Below are 23,185 nucleotides of genomic sequence, written 5' to 3'. Positions count from 1 at the left end.
ACCTACTGCTCTCCACCCGGGTGCCCTTTCCCAATAAAATCTCTTGCTTTGTCAGCATGTGTCTCCTCGGACAATTCATTTCCGAGTGTTAGACAAGAGCCCAGATTCGGGCCCTGGAAGGGGTCCCCCTTCCTGCAACAGTTTTGTTTTGCTATTTTTACTAGAACCTTCTATTTACGGCAAAAGAGGTTGATTTTTCTATTTATTGTAGTGTATCATTTCATTTTGAAATAAATGTATGGACCTAAAAAAAAAGCATACCTATTTAAAGAAAATTAAGTAAGCAGTACACTTAATCAGACAAGGCAAAAGTGGTGGGTGACGGAAGCTTGGGAAACATTGAATGGATTCACTCAGGTGGATTATTTGGGGTTGAGTATGGAACCCAGAGAGCCTTTGGAAACACCAGTCCCTTTTTCTTAGCCTTTCTCCAAGTCCACTCCAAGGATACCTCTGAAAGTCAAGGCAGTGAGTATAGGACTCCAACCATATGTGCCAGGCCAAAGCAGGCGGTTCAGTGAGACATCTGAGAAGATGACACCATTACCCTGCCTTACTGTCTGCGGCACAAGCTCTTTTTCCTCCTTCCGGCCATCTCCAGGGAGGACGCATGGGCAGCCAGGATTCTCCTTTCCTTGTGGGTCTCTGGACTGAGTAGCTGACCCTTGGAGGACCAGAAGGAAGACCCACCAATTTTCAAGAGCCATTTTTAGGGCAGCATTCAGCCATTCTCTCCATTTCAAGGCCTGAGAATTCTCAGACTTCAGGATTCTCTTCTAGGGCTTTTCTCATTTAAGACTTTACCTGTTACAGAAATCTTTACCCACCGAGTCTGACCATTCAGTCCATCACAATGGCACACAGTGGGTTCTAGTGCTCTGCATTTAAGTGTATAAATTGCATTCATACCTCTTTGCCTCTTTTCATTTTATTTTTCTGACACTTCTAGGAGTTATTTCTTCCAGTAGTTCATGGGTGAAAAAACTTAAGATTCTGGGAGGTGAAGAGACTTTCCCAGTTCACCCGGAAAGTGGCACAGCCAAGATTCCTCTCCAAAATACTGGTCTTCCCCTTACCCACTAGCGCACCCCACTCCCCCACCCCCTTCTGGTACATAAACAATCCTGTTCGCCCTCTCTACCCTTGGTTCAGGGTATAATTACCTACGGTTGTATTCAAGCCTTGTACCTGGGCGCGTGGGTCTAAGGGTGGAGCCACTGCCTGGCTCCACCCCCATGCAATGTCGCCGTTCAGTTCCCCGGACCTCATTCTATGGCCCAGCCCTGCCAGCGGCATTCCGGCAGCTTCCGCAGGTTCCGGCCACACCCGATTCCTCAGGCTCCACCCTTTGTCCTGCCACCTCATTCTAGTCCCGCCCACCTCCCCGCCCCCTCTGGCAAGCCCTCTGGGTGGTGGGGTGCTGACTCGCTCCAGGCCTAGAACGGAAACCTCATTTCAACGGTTGGGGAGGTCCCTGAGCTCCTACAGTCCTGAAATGCAGCCCAAAGGAGGCTCCAGCGGATGGGCGGGTGGGAAGGGAGTGCAAGTGAGGTGGAGGTGGTACCCGGCCTCCTGGCCTCACCTCGTTATCCTCCGCGCCTCCAGGTGGCTCGGGGAGTCTCTCCGGCGCTTCCTCATGGGCGAGTAGGACCGACGTCTCCGCCGAGCTCGCTCGCGCTCGCGTTGCTGCGAATCCTTCTCGCTGTACTTGGGGTTCCGCTCCCTGAAGGGGTGCGGTGACGGGGTGGTTACTGGGGAGCTGAGGCTGCCCTGGCTTTTTCGGTGTGAGCGTGTGGAAGGGCACCCACTTTGCCTCCTGCCCACTTTACCCCGCTGGGGCAGGGGACAGGGTCAGCACGGGGCTCCCAGGGAGGCCGGAGGGAAGATAGCATCGCTATGGGAGAGTCTACGTGGATGACTGGCTACTGAGGAGGGGTGTCAGCCTTTGAAGGTGTGCATTGCAGGGGTCAGGATATGAAGGTTAGGTGGGTGGGCCCAGGTGCCGAGTAAGAAGTGAGAATTAGGGGCTCTGGATATAGGGATGTGGGGTGGTACAAGGTGTGTGAAGAGGCTGAGGGCTGGGGATATGAATTCCGGGGTGTGGCTGAGGATTTGGGGTAAGTACATGAGGATGCAGGGAAGTTCTGGGGACCTCACCGTCGCTTGGATAGGACATAGGGAACCACTAGGAATGCTGAGTCACCTTCCCATCCATAAGCGGGCGGGGCTTGACCGGAGAGGAACTGAGCAGAGCTAGGGAGATGCTCCAGAGAGACGATGTGGGAGAGGAGTGAGTGAGGGAGTGAAAGTCGCTCAGTCGTGTCCGACTCTTTGTGACCCCATGAAATTCTCCAGGCCAGAATTCTGGAGTGGGTAGCCGTTCCCTTCTCCAGGGGATCTTCCCAATCCAGGGATCAAACCCAGGTCTCCTGCAGCCCAAGAATACTGAAGTGGGTAGCCTATCCCTTCTCCAGCAGATCTTCCTGGCCCAGGAATCAAACCGGGGTCTCCTGCATTGCAGGCGGATTCTGGACCTGAGCAAAGGAGCATGGCCGGAGGTGGAGCCTAGCTCGAGGGGCGGGGTCAGTGCCTGGGGGTGGGGCCTGTACCTGCTGGGACTGTAGCGGGAGTAGCTTGGGCTGCGGCGCGACCTAGAGCTTCTGCTAGGCGGGCTTCTCTTGCCAGACTTGGAGGAATAGCTGGGAGAGCGCGAGGAGGACCTGGAGGAGAGGAGACAGCCGCTGAGGGGCCTGCTGAGCTCCGCCGGGCTTGCCCCGTCTGTCTAGCGTTTTATTCAGCTGGTCCCCGGGGCCTTTTTATTTCTGGAGGCCACGCGGAGGAACCCAAGCCCTTACCTGAGGATGAAATCCCCTCCCTTTTGAATGGTTAATAATAATATCAACAACTTCCCTTTATTGAGTTCTTCCTATCCTAGCCATTTGGTAGCTGTGTGACCTTGGGTAGGTGATTTCACTTCTCTGGGCCCCTTTTCTGATCTGTAAAATGGTAAAAGTACTTACCCAATTAGAATTGTCAATTAAACGAGTAAATTAGGGTAAGTTACTTAGCATCTTGGTGTACAGCCAGCACACAGGAAATGTTTATTATTATATGATTATCATATATTTTACTATGTGCTGGATTTTGAACTAAATGTTTTGTGTATATTATCCCATTTAATCCTCAGCACTTCCTAGGGTTAGACTCTGTTATCAATCCAATTCTATAGATGGGGACACAGAGGCAGAGAGAAATGATGTGATTTGTTCAAGGTCCTCAGCTAGTAAGGGGTTTGGACCCATGTCTGTTTGGCTACAAGATGCTCCTGACTTCTGCTGGACGATGCTGTGTGCATCCAAATTACTAGCCCCTATGCTGTTTCCAGACTTCTTCCCTTTTGCTAATGTCTTCCACTTTTAGAGAAACCAATCTCTTGGTTTCTCCACGAGTTTCCCAGAAACATCTACCCTGCTTCCTCAGTCTTTCAAGTAATTTTCATTTCACAATTGATGACTTGATCTGCTAGTTGTTCCTGCTAGGGTTGGGAGGGATTATGTGGCCATGTCTGTGTTCAGTGGGAAAGAGCACTGTGATGGATTAGCAATGTCTGCCATGGGCACAGGGATGAGTAGGGGGGACACTCTCCAAAGTTCTCCTATCTATTTTCAATTTGAAAAGAAGTCTTGCTCTAACTTGCCCTCACCTAGGTGTTCCTTAGTCCCTTCCTACTTTCTTAGGCGATTATAATAACTATCGCTCTGGGACTATTCTTACATACTGTCCAGGGTGAGGAAAGGAGTGTGGACAAGGAATAGCTCCTGGGACAACAGTGTCCAGCTGTGGCTCCCCAAAAATTTGCTTTTGCCAACTTGCTTTTTCCCCATTTATTGAGAGACGTTAGTAAAGAGTGTGAAGATGAAACATGTGTTTGGATACCTTGAAAGGATGTCAGGCATTTCTATCCACTGTGATACATACTGTCCTTTTTCTGTGCAACTAGATGAATCATTTTTCATACTTAAAAATCAGAAATAACTGCTCTTCCAGGCAACTAGTTCAATTTTTATCTTTCTTATTTATAATGTAAAGGAACAATTTCCCATTTTCGTCTGCCAGGGAGCTTAGAATCACATTTGCAGCACACCTCCATAGTGACTACCGTCATCCCTCAGTACCTGTGGGGGACTGGTTCCAGGAGCCCCTGTAGATACCAAAATCTGTAGATGCTCAAGTACCTTTTATGAAATGGCAGAGTACATTGAATACACTGGTCTTTCATAAATAGGGATGTGAACTCCCAACTACAGAGGGCTGACTATACAGAAAGGTAGGACCTGCCATTGGGAGTTAACCTTCCTCCTGATTTAATTCTATTTCTCTCCTTCATTTTCCGTTTTGCCTGATTTTTTCTTCTATTTATGTCACTCTATCATGTTGAATTCCTTGCCCTCTTATTCTGAATGAACTGGTCTTGAGTTAAACATCTATATAAGTAACTGTGCTTTGATTATATGGTTGCAACAGAGGAACAGTCTGGTTGCTGTTGGAAGTTCTTGTTTGTAGAGGGACACTGGACTCCGTGAAGCCATGGGTTGATTAGATTGGATGCAATCTTCCAATTCCCGAGATCTCATGTCTCTGCATTCTGCTATGTCATTATTCCACATGAGAAAATCAAGTAATAACCAATGGTTATAGGAATTGAGTGGTAAAATGCAAAGATGGGCACAGTTCTTCTCCCTGTATCCATGCCCCTTACAAGATGACTCTGCAGTTCCTCCCACTAAGAGGAGCATCCCTTGTATCTATCTGGATTGGTCTTGTGACTTGCAGTGGCTACGGAAATGGCTGAAGAGATCATGTTTGTTCCAAGCCAAGGACTTGCATACTACTGCTCTCTTTTGGAACCCTGCCATCACCACGTGAACAAGCCCAGACAAACCTGCTAGAAGATGGAAGGCCACATGGAACAGAGATGAGTCAGCTGGGGTCATCCAAACAAGCCAGCCCCCAGCCAACCAACCAGCTGATGTGAGACACATATGTGAACCCAAGACGGAATAGAAGAACCACTCAGCTGAGTCCAGCCCAAACTGCTGACCCACAGAATCAGGAATGAAGTAAAAACTCACTGATAAGGATGCTACATTTGGGGGCATTTTTTTTTTTGGGGGGGGCGTGCTCCATGGCATGTGGGATCTTAGTTCCCTAACCAGGGATGGAACCTGTGCCCCCTGCAGTAGAAGCACAGAATCTTAACCACTGGACCACCAGGGATGCCTTGGGGCAATTTTTATGCAGCAGAAGATAACTGATACACATGAGTGGATCCTCATGACAATAACAACAATCAAAACTGATACTATGTTCCAAGTACTGATTTAAGTGTTTAATAGTCCTCAGGACAATCCTTCAGGGTAAGATATATTACAGTTTTCATTTCAGTAGGGGAGGGCACTAAGGATCAGAGAGGTTAACTAACACCCAAGGCCATCAGCTAGTAATGGATAGAATGGGTATTTGAACTCAAATCTGTTCCATTCCTGTTCCTTGGGGGTCAAAGGACATCTGTAGTTAACCTAGCTAGCTGAAGAGTCCAGGTCAAAACTGCACTCACCTTTTCCCAGAGGAGGTGGATCGGCTCCTGGTGTACCTGGGGGAGGCTCTGGGGTTTGGGGATCGGGAGGAGTGGCTGGAGGAGCGTGTGCTGGCGTAGGAGGAGCTTCGGGAGCACCCTCTCATGGGGGAGCTCCGGGCTGTGGATGGGACCAAATTGGACTTCTTCACCTCGGTGCATTCCAGACATGGTGACTGAAATCCTCTGCATGGGGGAGAACCACTGTTAGCACTGGCTTGCCCACTGGTCTGGGGGTGTCTTGAGCTGATGCTCACTTCCCTACCTTTGCCTTGGCTGTGATGCTCTTGCAACCTGCCCCCCTCCTCCCGCCCCACCTTTCCCCTCTTACTACCTCTGGAAAGATTTCCCAGACCACAGATGTTAGAGGAGTAGAGATATGGCAGAGATATGTAGAGATATGGTGTGATCACCAAAGGGGAGGGGGCAGGGTGGATGTGATCAAATCCCACAGTGCAAGATTTAGTTTCTCTCCTATATTTTTCAGTCCCTCTGATTATATTAATAAGAAAGCCTGGGTTGGGTACTAGTGGGTTTTTACTGTCTCTTTTAACACTTGCAAAGAGAGAGAGCAGGACTGAGACTCAGAACTTTGGGTAGGCAACTGTAACTAACTAAAATTAAATACTTTGTTTTAATCATATGTATTTTCACAGGTGCTTTCTATTAGGACAAGAGATAAAAATTTTCTATTTAAGATAGTACTATAAGTTTCCTTGTATTAAAAAGTGAGCTTATTAAAGTAAATAAAAGTAACAGAAGTACCTGGATATGGAACAACTAAAAAACTGGCTGATTTAACTTCGGGAAACTGGTGTAGCCCATTTTGTAGATGGGGCAATGGAAACCTAAAGAAGGGTAGAGGCTTGTTCAAACTCACACAAAGGACAGGGTCCTGTCATATCCTCACCTTGCCTAGAGCCATGTTGGATTCCTGTTGGTTCTTAGTAAGGACATGTTCATTTGGATTGGGTCAAGGGTCAAGTTCAAATCACATTAATATGGTTTCACCATGACCCAGCCCCTGCTCACCCTCGTCTCAGCTCTGCCACTTTCCTCTCTTGACTGCAGTCACAGTGGATTACTGGTTTCTCCTGGAACAGTCCTGTTCCCTTCCTTGTCTGCATGCCGTAGGACATCCCCACTGCCTGGAGCCTGTTCCCCTCCTCCTTGTTTGACCACTCCTGCTCATGGCTTCAGGCTTCTTGACTCCCTTCAGTTTGCTTGTGTCACCCCAATGTGTTACCACAACCCCCAGCCCCAATGCCTCCCCCACCCCTAGATGGCTTGCTTGGCCTTATAATTGTTATCTCCCTCTGCCAGACACCAAGCTTTCTGGAGACAGAACTCATGTCTCTCTGGACACTGTATCTCAGCACCGAGGACAGAGCCTGAGACATTATGTCCTAGGTCATCAATAAACAGCTGTGGAATAAACAGGCTGAGCCTCTTAGCATCCTGGTGCTTCACAAGCATCATCTCATTTATTCCCCCAACAACCTTAGGAAGTTGGTACTATTATCACCCCTTATTTACAGAGAAGACTCAGAAGGGCGAGTTCCTTGCTCATGGCCACCCAGAGTCTCAAATCCTGATCTGTCCAGCTCTGAAGCCCATGTCCCTGCTCCCTTGCCAGTCCCCGCTTTTATTGTCTATGTTTCCCCTGATTTAGAACTGATGTCTCTTCCACTCTGCGCTCTGCTCATAGCTGACATGACATAAATAGCCATGGATTTAAATATCATTTATATTTCACAGTGAAAGTTTGGGTCTAAATTATTGAATCCTGCTGTCCATGTAGATCAGATTAAGCAGGTACCTGCTAGATGCTGTTTAGGCTTAACTCCAGTTCTGGAGACACAAATCTGTGTTTTCAGTCCTGGCACCAGACCTTATTAACTGAGTATCTTAACTATTCTGAGCTTCAGTTTCCCCATTAGCTAAAAGAAAGTTATAATAGTACCTATCCCATAAAGGTTGTAGTAGGAGTTTAGGAAGATTATCTGTGGAAGGCACCTGGCATAATACCTAGCATTTAGTCAGGGCTCCATAAATAATAGTTTCTGTTACTGTTGTTATTGCTATTCTCAGTATTTCTGGCATAATAGCTTTAAAGTAAATACTGTGGTATATTTTTAAATGATAGTGACTTAATGTTAAGACTTTCTCCTGGAATTATTGATAAAATTGACATCTTTTTTTTTTTTCCTGCCCAACTTCCATTCCTCCTTCTGATTAGCAGTACCCTGCTTTCCCTTCAGAAAACCAGACTTTCTTCAATTTTAGTGTACACAGGAAGATTCATTAGCTCTGATGGTGGCATGTGACAAATTCTAGCCAAGAACACAGCATCCTCTGGGCAGTGTGTTTGGTCTTGGGTGAACAAGCTGGACCAAGCAGAGCCAATGAGCATTTGCCTTGATAGTTTGCTGAAATTTTGGGAAAAGAGGCATTTCCCTTCCATTGGCTAGCTAGATTGACAGGATGTTAACTGGATGGCATATTTGCCAATGCTTTGGGATGATCTGCTTGAGAATAAAGCCAAGAAGGGGGAAGCAGAGCTGAGAGAAGTAATGGGAAAGGCAATTTCTCAATGACACATTTTTGAGACCGTGGATCCAGCTATACCTGAAGCTGATATCCTTGTTTCCCCCCCCTCAAAATGACGCTAATTTGTCTCTCTTTTGCAAATAAAAGTCTCCTGGCTTGGAGTGTGTGTGTGTGTGTGTGTGTGTGTGTGTGGTGCAGTGCCAGGTTAGAGATTGAGATGGTGGAGCTTAGAGATTGAGATGGTGGAGCTCAGTCAGGACCCCTCCTCCCATCCAAGTGCACTGACCTTGACTCTCTGCCCCTGCTGGTGGGGGAGAGGTTCTCCAAAGTGGCCCCCTTGTTCTGGGGTGAGGAAGTGGTGAAGGAGTTCCCTGAATCAGAGCTGTTTCCACTGTTGGGGTCCCGGCTCTTGCTTAGGCCCCCACTGGGGCTCCCCTTCTCTTGACCCCGAGACCTGGTTGAACTGATTTGCGTGGAGGGTGGCGAGGAGGTGTCATTGCCTGAGTCATACTCCTGGGAGCGTCCTCGGGAGGTGGTGAGCGGGCTGGCTGTTTTGGTAAAGAGGTCAGCAGCAGACCCCGACCCAGTGATCTGAAAGCAAAAAGACCCGTTGGACACTGCTGAGTGCCGGGCCTGTGGGTTGCGTCTAAATAACCAAGAAATGTTTACCATCATGATGCACTGTAACGAAAGGAAAGAGAGAGAGGAGAGGAAAGAAGAGACGCCAAAAAACAAAAGCACAAATTCCTGAAAGAATACCACAGAAAGGAGATCTTTTTTTTTTTTTTTAAACCCCCTGCTAGGATAACTGGAAGATTTAGGTATCATGCAGAGAAAAAGCATGCGATCCAGATTAAACAAAAGAAAAAGGAAATTATACAAAATTTCTAATGAATTAACTCAAACAAAAGAGACAACTTAAAAGAAAGGGGGTGTGTGTAAACACCCTTAACCTAAAACAACAATAAAAATAAAGAAAGGTAGGGGGAAAGAAAGGAAGCTATGGGCCTGAAAAAATACATCTTGAAACTTAAAAACGACAAAAGGAGATAAAGGCAAAATTTTAAATGTCAACAAAATCTTCAATGAATTTGACTTTTTTTTTTTCTTAAAGAAAAAGTTGCCCAAATAGAACCCTAAACAAATATCACATGGGGAAAAGAAATCAAATAAAGATGAGAGGGTTTTTTTTTTAATATAAAGTCAAGGTCACAAAATGATATTTTAGTAGTTTCCAACTAAAGGGGAAAAGAAAGGGTGGGGGGACAAAAAAATGGAAGTCAAATTGTCTGACTGAAAACAAACAAAAAAAAAGCTCTCTACGGATATTTGCGTGTGTCCTTTCCCCCTGGAGAAGGTAGCTAAGGCTCTCGAGTGGCTTCTAATAAATTCTCTCATGTCTTTGCGGATTATATCCACTTACCAAGCAAGAACTCCTCCTTTAGTAGGTAGGTAAGGTGTAAGAGAAAGGGAAGAGCGGGCAAGGTGAGTCCATCATTAGAGTCGCAAATGACAAGTAAAAACACACACCTTTCTGTACATCCTCACACTAGGCCCTGAACTTTGGACTTTGGGTTTTCAGTGTTCTTGACAGGTGAAGCATCACTTCTGGTTGGCTTTCTCAGTAAGGGGACCTCAAGCCATCAACACTAACCTTGTCAGTCCCTTAACGCCCAAGTTGGATCAAGAAACCCTTGCTGACAACGCAGATGGTGGCTAGAGTTCGCATCAATCTGAGATGTCAAGATGGGGGGCGGGGCACAGGGAGGGTGTGCTTGTAACAAACAGCTTTGGGAGGGGCTTGGAGATTTGGCTTTGGGGTGACTGGGAATGCAGAAGAGTCCCCAGAATCCTGGGTGTGGCTAATCTAGGGCAGATGAAGAAGTAAAGGAGGCGATGGAGGAGAGCCAGCCCTTGGGAAGGCTATAGAGTGTTTAGAAGTATAATGGATGGTTTTCTTTAAACACTCAGACCAGTCTTACAGCTCAGATGACACAGTTGGATCGGTCCCTATCAATATACCATGCTTAGCTGTGGGCAAGAGGGACCTCTGCCTGGGTCTCCTCCAGTGACAACCATTCCCATGGGTCGAGAAATCTGCAGGGCTACCTGGAAACCTTTCTTTGAGATTAGTCTCTGGAGACCTGAAGTCCCAGAATTCTCTGTTTAAATGGCCGTTGAGTCCCCTTCCAGGGTGTCTTCAGGCTCTCCATGATCTATTCTCCCAGGGATAGACCATGCTTCAAGTGTGCACATTTGTAGGTCCAAACATGGCTATCTGAATGGAATTTGGATGTTCGGACTGAGGTGTCCATGTGCATGTGTGAGAGGTCCGTCATGGTGATGAAGCAAGATGTGGGGGGAGAATAGGAGGGACCAGGGCATTGGGGCAGATTCTCTCCACACTGTCATGTTGTGGTCCGGCACTCCGAGGGGTCCGAGGCCCTAAATCCAAATCTGACTCTCCTGATCATTTCAAAGATATGTTTGTCAAGATAGGAGAACATACTTCATCTAAGTTTGCTGTCTTAATTTAAAAACATTTAGTGTGTGGCTTCTCCTTCTATACTCTTGTCCCAGGCCCTGCAAGTATTAGCACAGATCTCACCATCAAAAGTCTGCTTCCCCCACCCAGCTTCTCCTATGAACTTTGAGCCTAAAGAAGGGGGGCTCTAGGGATTTCTTAAGGAAATATTTCTGTCTTCTCAGCAACTGGTCATGAGGGTGAGATACAGAGACACTGGAACAGTGAGAATAATAGCAATGGCTCCACCAGCTCAGGATATCAGCTCCTGGAGTTGGGGAGGCAGAACTTCCTTTGCAGATTCTCCCAGGAGGCTTTGCACACCGACAAGGTGATGGTCCAGCTTTACCAACTTTCACCCAGTGCGGTTGCCACTTCCCATTTGACAATCTGGCTAGTTTTGCTCTGGGACAAGGGATCTTAAAATAAGGTTGCCCAAGTGGGGCTTTCTAGTGTGAGATTTCTTTTAAAATTAATGTAAAGACCCCTTTTCCATTCAGCTCCTTTCTGTCTTCTGGTTTGCAGGTTGGATGCCAAATCTTTACCACCTCTGTGAGTTCAATGGTTACATGTGTATTTCCACCACCTCTGTCAGGAATGAGAAAGCATCACACAAGGCAGTTGGACCCTGGGACCTGGGACCTGGGGTTTGGTCTGGGGTCATGGAATCTTTGCCTCAGAGATGATGAGTGTTTGGTAGCTAGTGTATAACAAGTGATTCAGGTAAACCCTTCCTGAAGGAAGCCAGGCTGGACTATGAATATAATGGATTTCGTTATCTTGTGGCTTGCTACCCGGAGGCATCCAGGCCGGGCTTTTCTCCGCTCAGGTACTCGTTTCCACCTTGACTACTAATTTCAAAGCATATGTCCTGGTGCATCATGAGTACCCAGGGAGAAGGACTTCCTGAAAGTAAGGCCCCTTGAGGCTAATGGATCTAGACAGGGACCATGCCTTTTTCACGTTCTCAATCCCATACACTGAGCTCACAGTGACACTCTCAGTGTCTCTCCACCTGACCACAATCACTATCCACATGTAACAGAACTGAGAACTGTATAAGGCATCATGCTTTTCTCTCATTGCCAGAAAACAGATAATCGTGCTACTGAAATGTCTTCACTAACTTGACCCTATGCTAAAAATACCAACCTCTCCTGCTTATTTAAAAGTCCCATTTCTTTGGATGAACCTAAATTCTTTGACATGCATGACAGTGTCCTTTACAACCCAATCCTGTGTCCTTCACAAACCTCATCTCTTCCATACAGCCCCTCCCCAATTTTGGTTTGTACAACCTTAAGGCAATCAATTGGGAAGTTTTCTTGGTTTTGCACAACATCTTGCTTTCCCAACCCCAGGCCATTTGCACATGCCATTTCTTCTGCCTAGAACATTTTCCCCCTGTTTCTTACTTCACATGGATAAATTTATTCATCCTCCAGTTTACATATCACCTCCTCTTGAAAGCCTTCTCTGAGTCTCAGGCCAGGATAACACAAAACTCTCTATTTCATTCATTCTTTCACTCATCCATTCACTCATTCAAAAATGAGTGACTTTTGTCTGCCACAGCACTGTTACTGGGTGGGATAATTACCTGTCTCTATCTGGATGGGCTGAAAGTTGGGGTCTTGAGACCAGCTCAGGGCTGGGCATGTAAGCTGCAGAGAACCTCTATAATCAAGTTTTAGGTCCAGGTCAGTGGCAGAGAGAAGGAAAGCTCTTCCCCCCAGCCCTCCTTGGGCCTACAATCTCAGAGAAAGCAAGAGTCTACAGATGCTCAACAGCATAAGCTCCAGGCTAAGGTGAGAAGCTCCAGACCTGAGGAGCCTTCCAGATGAGACAATCAGTGCTGGGTCTCTTTACTTCCTTTGCCACCTTCTGCTATTCTGGGAGGTCAGGTTAAAATATGAACTGGATCTGGTCTCTTGCACTCAACAGGGCTGCTGGCCCATGCACTGACTTTGTTTGGGTGCTAGAATGGTGTTCTTCCTGGGTCAGGAAATCGAAAATGGTGCCCCTTCTGGTCAGACAAATTAGAAAAAAGACACACCTTTCTCTGGACTGAAGCAGCCTCATGTCTATTTTCATAGCTGGCTTGACAAATGGAGAGTCAGGGGGGTTTAACTCCAGATCCTTTGGACAGGGCACAACCAGCATAACGACATGCCTGGCAGGTCCTGGATACACAAATCTTGACCTGTTTGACCTGCTCTAAGGATTACTTTGAGGGTTGGGGGAAGAGGTGGTAGCCCAAAGACCTTCATTTCTGTTACCTTCAGTGACCTCTACTTGGCTGTGTCTTTACCAGTCTTGATGGGCTCTGCCCCTGTTTCCAGATGATAGAAATATTTTCATAAACTCATTAGGGATGTCCAGATTGTTTAATGACCTGTGAGTCTTGGATTCCTCCTTCTCCAGAGGAGGGAAGATATAGCTCAGGGGGGCCAAAGGCAGACTGTAGGGGGTGTGTGCATATGTGTGTGTGTGTGTGTATAAGGGGGTGCCATGACAATGCAGAGGAGCCCTTCACGTCAAGGACATAATGACAGGCAGACAACAGAAGCCTCTGTGCTCTTGCCTCCTGTCCCTAAGTGTCTCCTTCCTCGTCAGATACTCACTCCTGCTCTGCCACGTAAGAGGCAAACTGTTGCCCAATGGACGCTGACATGACAGGATGGCCCCCCTTGCTCCTCCCTGTCTTTCATTTTGATAACAGGCCTCTCACAATTCATCTTCTTCTTCATCTCTTGGAAATTTCTCTTCTATGCACATAACTGCTCTCTGCTCCTATATCCCCATCTTAGCTGCAAAACGGTCCTCAAGAGGCTCACTGGGAGGAGTCCTTCTAGATCCACTTTTGTGCAGGAACAATGCACTCATCTACTGGGGACCCCTAGACAAGGCCTGCGACCCTCTTACCAGGCTTCTCTTCTGAGGTCCACTCTGAAACCTTCCTCCACCTCAGTCGTGTCCTTCTTTCCATGTCTTCACAAAGGCCTATTTTGGGGGCTTTGCACAAAAATTCAGCCCCTGTAAAATTTGTTTAATCACAAAGTGAAATAACACCTGTCTCCATGTGGATTCTCCTAGAAATTGAGACAGGAATTTGAGTGCTGGCAGTTTATTTGAGACCAAGGAATCTTATTTGAGGGGCAGTGAGCTGGGGGAGAGAAAAGAGAGAGGACAGAACTGGCTCCAGAATTCATCTCAACCAAGGAGGGAGCTGGATATTTATACACCAGTTCCTCACACTCATGGGTTAAAGGTTGCCCCCAAGAGGTGTCAATTCTTCAGCAGTTTCAAACTGCCGCCCAGCCAAGCAAAGTGGTCTTTAGCAGCCAGAGAGCAATACCTGGAAGCTGGACACTGGCAGTATGTGAAGTGGGGTGGGGTTGGGGAGGGGACGTAAATGGACAGCATCAGTCTCAACACCCCAAATCACCCCTAGAAAACTGACAGGCCAAGTTATGCTTTGCTTCAAGTTTCAAGTTATGCTTTCTTTGGCCCACTTATTGGCTAAACAAATTTATGTTCGCCAATAAATTTGAAGGAAGTGTCAACATTGTAGAGTTGGGCATACTCACATAGCAAACCCATTTCTAGTTCATGCTGAAACTTAAGAGGATCTGGCAAGATTGAGTTGACATTCCTGCTGGGTAATAATCAGTTTGTGAGTAATTGGAGTTGCCCCTTTTAGATGGGGCATGCGCTTTCCTGTCCTTAGGCCTTATGGGGTCCCTGTTGCTTATATCTATTAGTGGCCTGGCCCCTGAGACATCTAAGTTTGTGACTCTCTGTTCTAAGTGTTCATTGCTACCCGGAATCTATCTGAAAGCAGCACAAACATCGTGCATCTTGTATATTTCATCTCTCCCTCCCATCTTCCCCATCTCTGCCCTTTCAAACCCTCCTGGATTTTGTCAGTGAAAGGAACCAGGAGACCAGAGCCATGGAGCCCTATCCAGACCCCAGAGATATTACACACTCTTCCCTTTTGAGTCATGATTGCCAATCTCAGATTTTTTTTAAAGGACAGATTGCTTTTCACAAATTCATGGCCACTGGGACTAAACAAATGAGTATGTTCCCTTTATTCTTTTAGCCCCCACCAATGTGAAGCTGTTTTTTTTTTTTTTTTCATTTGAACTCATAAGCTTGCCTCTTCTTTTTCCTTAATATACTCAGCATCAACACTTGGGTTTTTCTAATAAGTAATTAAATCCCCCCACCACAAACTCCAGCTCCTGGTGTTTCACTGGGAGTCTCTCTCAGCCCTCCAGGGAAGCTGGCACTGTTATTTATTGTTTTTGTTTCAAATCATTATTTAATCAAGAATGGGGAAAAAAGGCAACCTCTCACTTACACTTCAAAATTTAATTTCAGCTGAATTCTGAGATCAAGAGGCAGCACGGCCTAATAGGTTACAAAAATACAATCAAGAAGAGAATTCCAATTAAATTGAACAAGTCCATTTACTGAGCTTCAAATGGCCCCATGGAGAGAGATGGCTATAAATTTTTTTCCCCTCCCTGCCATATGGGGGACCGGAAATTCTCATGTGAATGTAGAGCTGCATGGCAGAGTTTTTAGCTAGAGGGTTCTGGTTATTCCCCACCCTCCCTTTCTTAAACCCTTTTGTTTCACAAGACGTTAAGTTTATTTTCCTCGCTGTTGTTCATCTTCCTTTGCACACTAATTAGGAAGACAGCAAAAGAATGGATTCATTGACCTGTTGGGAGTTCATTTGAGAGGGGGAGGGATGGAAAAAGGCAGGGATCTGCTGAGGATGGTGGGAAGATGACAAAGTCCTTCAGGGCTGCAGGGTGGGGGACTGTCCCACCGGGCTGTTCACTGAAATTGACCTTGGGCTCAGGGACAGTCTAGCCTCCTCTTTCCTTCCCTCCATCAGGAAGCTGAAGGGGACTGGTAGCTTCAACCTCACCATTTCTTATTAGCCCCTCCTTTTTCAGAAGCCCCTCTTGATAACCCTCAGCCTACCTGTTCTTGAAAATTTCTACATGGATCCAGTTAGGCAAAATTTTCACCAGTCCAAATTCAAATGAGAAAATAAGTTCAATGGAATGAGTTCTTCATCCAGCTAAATGCATTTGACTTAAAGTCTCATCCTTTCTTCTGAGGCCATGGCTATTCTCCCTGCTCTGCCTGGTACATGTCCCTTTCATTACAGAAAACAGTGGTTTTCTTTTTTCCGTTCTTGCTTGGCAAAAGTAAAAGTTGACAATGTGATTCCATTTCCATTTAAAAAGAATAACTGGTCCCACAAATGCCTGAGTCTTACAGCCCCTTGCTCCCGCATTTTAGTCCCTTTCCTCTCTAAACTACAATGAATGGAACTGAATAGTGAGTCTCTCAGTTTGAGCAAGGGCTCAAAGCCTTTTGCAGAATGTACAAGAACCTGGGGCAGAGGTGGAAGGGCTGGGCCCTCCATGTATACTCCCTCAGGCTCATTTCCCCTGGTATGCAAGACAGAAGGCTTTTCCTGTCATTCTTCTAGAGTTGTTCTGAAGTTCATCTGAGATCTTAGATACAATTAAATTTTTTGAGGCCAGGGATGTTTCAAAAATACTATGTCTGGGTTTATCAGGAGCAAGTTTAATTAAGCCATTATGATGACAAATCATAACACTAACAACTACTGTTTATTGTTATGTCCCTAGCATCAGGCTAAGTTTCGCTCACAGAATAGAAGCTAACAAAGGCAGAAACCTGTCTGTCTTGTTCACTGCTACTCACCAAGTGCCTGGCACATAGTAGGTGCTTAGTGTATGCTTTAAAACTAAATGGACAACTGATCTCATTCCACCCTCACAACTACTCCATGAAGTAGGTATGATTATTAGTTAAAGGTACAGATTGGGACACAGCTCCAGCAAAATAAAATGACATAAGGGAGGTCAGATCAGTAAGCACCTGAACCCTGAGGGCAAATGTTTTGGGTTTGAATCTTCACTTCTACACTTACTAGGTACCTTTTACTTAAGTTTTCCAGTCTTTAGTTTATTCATTATAAAATAAGGATACTAATGGAAACTCCCTTGAAAGGCTATTATAAGAAATACATGAGGTGACACATGTAGAATACAGCACATAGTAGGTGCTCAGGGAAGCATGAGCTATGGCTCAGTCTCACAGGGAGATGAGGTCAAGAACTCCAAAGTGTTTGGATCTGCTCCAAAGCTCCTGTCTTCATCACTATCCTCTCCTGCTTCCTCCTGTTCACAAATGAGGCCCTCTTTTATGCAGCCTAAGTTCTGCTTTTTTTTTTTTTTTTATCTGTGCAAGTTTTTGTTGACAAGGATTATGTGGAAACTGCTGGCTTGCTGCAGGCAGGATGAGAAAAGAAGCCTTCTCTTGAGTCTAACTTCAGTCTTGGTCAGCCCCTTTAAGTTCCCCCTCCTGTTAGGGTAGACTTAACTGAGAACTCTCTGCTATAGGGACAGGGCGTGGCCAAACTTTGGGGCCACCAACCTCTCTGTCATCCAGTTGGCCCTCTGGCTATCAGAGTAAGCTTCTGAGATATAAGCCATGATTCATACTAGCTCCTCTTCCTCCTAATTGGGCTATCTACTTAAGTCATTTCACCTCTCTGAGCCTCAGTTTTCCCATTTGAAAAATGGTGATAATGATGGCACCTACCTCAAAGAATTTTTTTTGTGAATCAAATGAGGGAAAAAAAAAACCTGTGTAAAGTATGTGATTGTGCCTGGCATGTAGTGGTATTTACCATTCCCTTTATTCATCAGCCAACTCAACTGGGTGAGCTCCTACTCATCCTTCAAAGCCCAACTTATATGTTCCTTTATTTGTAAAGTCCTCTCAGACACCAAGATCTCTTAGACATTGTCTGGTCCTTCCCCTGTGGTCCTATTACATATTATACTTGTTTCTATCACCTCCAAGGCTGATATTGAAAGTATTCAACAACTGGTCGAGTGTGAGTACTGCCCCATCTGAAAATAACCAGGCTTGGCACTGAAGGGCTGCCAGATACCAATGTTTAGCTGCTGGTCTGTGAGAAGGTCCAGGAGGTACCAGAGGAGGGAAGGGATGGCTTTGTTGACTGGAGAGTGGGTGGTGACAGGGTCTATTTATCAACTGGTTTGCAAGTATTCAAGTACCGACTCAGTCTCAGTCCTAATGACAATATTTATCCTACAGTACTTCAGTATTCTGAGGATGACTAGAGCGTGAGCTCTGGGATTCAGAAGCCTACTTATTCATCTGTCTCTCTAATGCCTTGAACAGAGATGACTGAGTGCAGATAAGAAATGAATAAGGCCACAAAGGACTGACTCCTTGGGACCCTCCATTTGGATCTGGGCTCTGACCAAGCAAGAGGACTTCTAGTTATCATCAGCTTATTTATTATTTGCATATTCACATATGTAAATAGGCCCCCTTGATGTCATGTGCCCATCCTTGATTCTTTAAAGAGCCGTGCGTATGAGTTGCCTGCCATGAGTTGTGGCAGGAACCATGGCATAGGACATCTCTTATGCTCCAGCTCCTGTTCACCTCCAGAACCCCACCTCCTGTGCCGGAATTCTGTCTCCATCCTGACTCCAGCGTTCAATTCCTGTTTCCATTGTCTAGTTTCCCAGTTGTCATCTCCTCTGCCCTAACCTAACTTGAACCCCAATCCCCTCCTCCCCTGCCTCCTTACCCCCATCCCATCTCAGTATTCATTGTTGTGTATTTTCCATTACAGTTTTGTCTGTCTTCTATATAAGAAGGCATAGGCTATTTCTTATTCACTGGATTCTGAGGGCTACATCAGAACTGACGCTTTATAGATGCTTAGTAGATAATTGGTAGATTTGAACGAGTGGTCAAACGAGTGACTCAATGACTGTGACTTTGCTGTTCTCTTTAGCAGAGAGTTTGGGAAAATCTTGGACTCTCAAGACCTTTGGTCCAACCTGGTATCCTCTCCACCTGTGCCTGTGCAGGAGACAGGATGAGAAAGAACCGTGTGGAGAGCATCGGGAGGGCCAGACTTGAGGGGTGTCTGATGCCCCCAGGAGTCAGGCAGCCATGAGCAGGGTGGGGCCAGCCATTTGGATTGCAGCTGCCATCAAGGATGGGAAGAAACTGAAAGCAGGGGAAGCAGGGCTTCTAGCTGAGGTCTCAACTCATCCACAAACTAACCCGGGCCTGGAACCATTCCTACTACTCCATTACTATTATCAGTGCCACTACTATTGTTGCTACTATTATTACTACTTCCACTGTTAACACTGCTGTTACTTCTATCCACCGCCAGCAACAAAGGACCTACCACTCACCTGTTACAGTCTAAAAGTCTTACAGTGAGTTGTTGCATCCTTACAATATCCCTCTTATGAGGTAGGTCTTACTATTATCCTCATTCTGCAGACTTGGGAAAGACGGAGGCATGGAGAGTTTATGTAACTTGCTCAAGGTTCCACAGTTGGAAAATACAGAGCCAGCATCTGGAATGTTGTCACCCTGACACTATCTACTATTTGCTTATTTTTGCTCCTGTGCCAAGTACCAGGCTCAGCTGCTTACAAAATTATTTTGCTTTTGTCCCCTGAACAAGGTTTTTGAAGAAGAGTTTTATTATCTGCATTTTATGAAGGATGAGGAAACTGCAGCTGACAAAATTTTAAATATTATAACTATCCCTGACTTGGGACCAGGGTTTGATCACAAAATCATAATCTCATGTTTTTAATAACTCTGACTTGCTGGAGCCCCTGGAAGGCATTTCTCATCTGTGAGTTCAGATTCTCTTTTTGGAATCAGGGCACTGGGTTCGGTGGGCTCTTAAGGCCTAAGCCTTCTAGGTATGGATGAGTTTTCTGCTCTTCTAATAGGGGCTGGGCCCTAAGAACCAATGACCAATCTGGTAACTCACTCACTGGTGTGGGAGGACAACAGTTTTGGGGGGATGGGTGGAGTTAACATTCAATTTTTTGCAACATCTTGGACCTGATGGTTTGGAAACTGTCCCAGGTGAGAGAATACAAGCCATTTGCACCCAGTGGCACTTTTTCTAGAGTGTCAGTTGGGGCCACCGAATGGCTGCCATAAATACTGTGACCAAAGAGGTTGGGTGGCTATCACTGACTTAAAACCATTCTTCCACCTCTTATTGCTTGTATTTTAAATTTTCTTCTACCTTTGCAACAATTCCTTTGGGACACAGGTGTGATAATCATGCTTATTTTCCAGTTGAGGAAGCTGAGGCTGGGAGGAGTAAAAGGATTTGTCTGGCCAAGCCAAGTCTTGAGTCCAGGCCTCTGAACTCTGCCTTACTGGGAAGAACTTTCATAAGCATTCGTGGAGGGAAGAATGAACATGAGCATTTACCATCTGCAAATACTGAGCAACTATAGGTTCCCTCCTTCTACAAAAGAAGGGCCTGGGGTGAGCTGTGGACGGTTCCAGCAAGGCAGAAGATTACGGCAGAATTATACCTTGGTGATACAGATGTCTTGACTGGTAAAGAAGAGATTCCCAGAATGCATTGTGGATATAACTATTGTGTCAACCAGATCCAACCAATGTTTATCATCACCTTCTCTTCCTTGACCTCCCAGCAAGAACCTCCGAGATTTTCCTTACTTCCAGCTTATCCTTTCTAAGGGAGCAGCTCTCTGAAATTTTCACATCCACGCCACGCCTAGCTAGAGGAGACAGGACCCTTCCCAGTTGTCAGGTGTAAGGGAAGGCTACGTCTATGTTGAGTTTCCTCCTGTTTGTTTGTCTGTCCCTTTAGAGTCTACAAAAGGCCTTCATATACTTTCTGTTACTGGGTATCCCCCACAATCCCCACATGGAAGTGGTATTATTTCAAATTTGCCAATGAGAAAACTGAGTTTCAAAGAGGTTAGATGACTTTCTCCAAGCTACACAGCTAGGAAGCTGAGTTCAGACCCAACTCCAAAGGCTTTGCTCAGAAGACTTCCTGGCATCAAACTGTCTGAAGTTGACCCTCCTTGCTGACCAAAGGGACTGTTGCATGATCCCATTTAAGGCCAGTTTTTCGAATGGATTCACTCTTGCTTTGCCCTATGGCTTTACTCCATACCTTCATCTTTCTGAGCCTTGGCTTTTTGGTCCCACCTGTGGAAGCAACTAGTGAAGACAGCTGAGTCCTCAACTCCCTGAGACCTTGTGTGAATATGAGAGGTTAAGTTCTATCACTTCCTTGGAGGAAAATTCTCATATATATTCAAGGCCAAGTTAATACGGGTGACATCAAATCCCATCTGCTCATCAGTGCTGCAGCCTAGCTGTCAAAGACGCAGACCTCACTGCAAAGCTGCAGTGCCTCTGTTACATCAAAGACCCCTCTTCTCCTTCTTCCCCAAAGAAACCTCCTACAATGTCTCACACATGCCCTCCTGCAGATGTCACTCTGGAGACCAAAATGTATTTTCACCATTCCCCTGATAAAGAGCCTCAGTGTTTCATGTTTTCCCCATTCCCCCCACCCCACACACACCCCGACTTGCCAAGTCTCCAAGCTGAGTGCTGCCAAAGGCTGGTGAATGACCATTCAGTTAAACCAAGAAGGAGGTCTGAAACCAGTGGGATATTTGCCCGAAACTGAATTAAAATGTGTCATACACTGCTCTGAACTTGTGCCTCCACCTCCCCCAAGTGTCCCGGCCAAGACTGGCAGAGGAGGCTGTGCGGAATACTTACTACACCCCTGGCTGACAGGAAGCTGAGCATCTGGAGGGGCTGGCTGGGTTGGGGGCTGGACCGGGCCTCTGGGCTGGCCTTGCAGAGGGTCTTGGAGCAGCGACGAGAGTGCCTTCGACGGGACTTCCGCCCTCCCTCGGGGGACCGGTCACGGTGCCTGGATGCAGGGCAGAGAGATCTGAGGGCTTTTTGATGGGGAGCATGGCAGAGAGGTGACTGAAGGACTAATAGGATCTGAGGACAGCAGAGTGTGTTTCGGTGTGTCCGCGTAAACTATGTACGCATCCCTCCGCCCACCCACCCATCGTGTTCATTAATTCTCTCATTTGTTGGTTTGACAAATGTGTATTCATGTACCTGGCACTGCTGTGGGGGCTGGGGATGCAGCTGTGAAGACAGAAAGGGTCCCGATGATCCTGATTCAGTTTACTGTCCTTTGTGTGCCTGTGATTATCTCTCTGCTTGCCTGTCTGTGTCTGTACGTGACTGTGTGTACGTCTGGGTGTGTCCATCTGTGTTTTCATGTGTTTGTCTATAAATGTAACTGCTTATATCTGTGTGTCTTTGTGTATCTGGCTTCACCATCTGTGAAACAGAGGCATCTTATTGACTGTCACCCAAAACTTTTGAAAAAAAAATCTGATGAAAACGACAAAAATGCCTTCTGCAAGCTTGTCAGATGTAGATCTGGCTGCCTGTCTGTGGTGGAAACTAAAGGAATCTCTGACTCCTTAGAAAGGGTGTATTTGGACTCGGCATTACTGTTTAGCTCTGAGTCACAGTAGTGATAAAAATAACACCTTATGGATTTTCATGGCATTTGTAAGCCCTTCTTAAGGTGCTTTCACAGTCCTCTCTCCAACTCAAAGACAGACAGGGCAGGTATTATTTCTTATTCCCAGATGAGAGAGCTGAGGCTCAGAGATGTTTAGGAGCCTGCCTGACATCACACAGCTTGCAGTGGCAGAACGAGGGCCCTGTGGGAACCAGTGCCTCTGGTTCTTGTACTGGAGTGTCCCTCTCTGCTCTAGGGCCTCTCACTTTTCTCCTGAGTGGCCCAAGGGCCAGCTCTCAGGTTGCTCCCACACCTGCTGGAGTGTCCCTCAGCGCAACAGGCACTGGGGAGCTCGGGCGGCAACAGCGGCAGGAGGCGTGAGAGCAGGAGGGCTGGGGCGAGGGCCTGTGCTATGTGCCCCTTTCGGAAGCGGTAAGCCTTAGAAAGGGTAGTGTGGTCGCTGAGAGGCTGCAAGCGGGATCTGCACCATCCTCCCACCCAGGCTCGGGCTGAGTCACACAGACCTGGGTCCTGGCACCAGCTCTGCCAGTCGCCCCTCTGCCCACCAACACGCAGGCTTCTCAGCTGTAAATGTCAATAATGCAGTCGAACTCAATGTGTCAGCGCCCTCCGGACAAAGGCCAATGGGGGCACCTTGTGCTCAAACAAGCACCTCGTTACCGCTCCCTGCAGTGATGGAGAACACGCACCATGGGCGAGTGGAGGACATCTCTGTCGGGGTGGGGGGTGGTCAGAGAGAATCTATTAGGAGCATGTGGTCGGGGACTCTGGGGCTTTGATCTGACTGGATGCTGTCAGGGAACAGAGGTAATTCTCTGATCGGGTGTCTTCACCAGTCTTAGCTAGAAGGAGGGGAGACTAGACTGAGGTCAAGGCTATCACTGGTAAAGATGGAGAATGGAGAGATGCAGGGTCACTTTGGGGTCGTGGACAAAGTCCCTGTTTTGTCCAGGCTTGCACCTGCTTCCAAGAGGGT

The 23,185-nt window shown here is 46.6% G+C and overlaps 1 protein-coding gene across 2 annotated transcripts in view; it reads right to left on the bottom strand.

Moving 5' to 3' along the window:
• Positions 1-23,185, bottom strand: part of SRRM4 (serine/arginine repetitive matrix 4) — a 169,896-nt gene that overhangs the window by 9,593 nt on the left and 137,118 nt on the right. Inside the window, exons 8-12 of one of the 2 annotated variants that reach the window (XM_043901804.1) lie at positions 21,414-21,570; positions 8,472-8,776; positions 5,618-5,821; positions 2,610-2,720; positions 1,583-1,723 (exon numbers count right to left, since the gene is read on the bottom strand). In XM_043901804.1, coding sequence (XP_043757739.1) covers positions 1,583-1,723; positions 2,610-2,720; positions 5,618-5,821; positions 8,472-8,776; positions 21,414-21,570 — 918 coding nt within the window. Of the gene's footprint in view, positions 1-1,582; positions 1,724-2,609; positions 2,721-5,617; positions 5,822-8,471; positions 8,777-21,413; positions 21,592-23,185 lie in introns of both variants that reach the window. The other variant, XM_043901803.1, reaches the window with a different exon arrangement.

Source organism: Cervus elaphus, chromosome 5 (genome assembly GCF_910594005.1).
Source record: "Cervus elaphus chromosome 5, mCerEla1.1, whole genome shotgun sequence".
Taxonomy (NCBI): domain Eukaryota; kingdom Metazoa; phylum Chordata; class Mammalia; order Artiodactyla; family Cervidae; genus Cervus; species Cervus elaphus.
The sequence above is the reverse complement of the archived record's forward strand: the minus strand, read 5'-3'. Positions and strand labels throughout refer to the sequence as shown.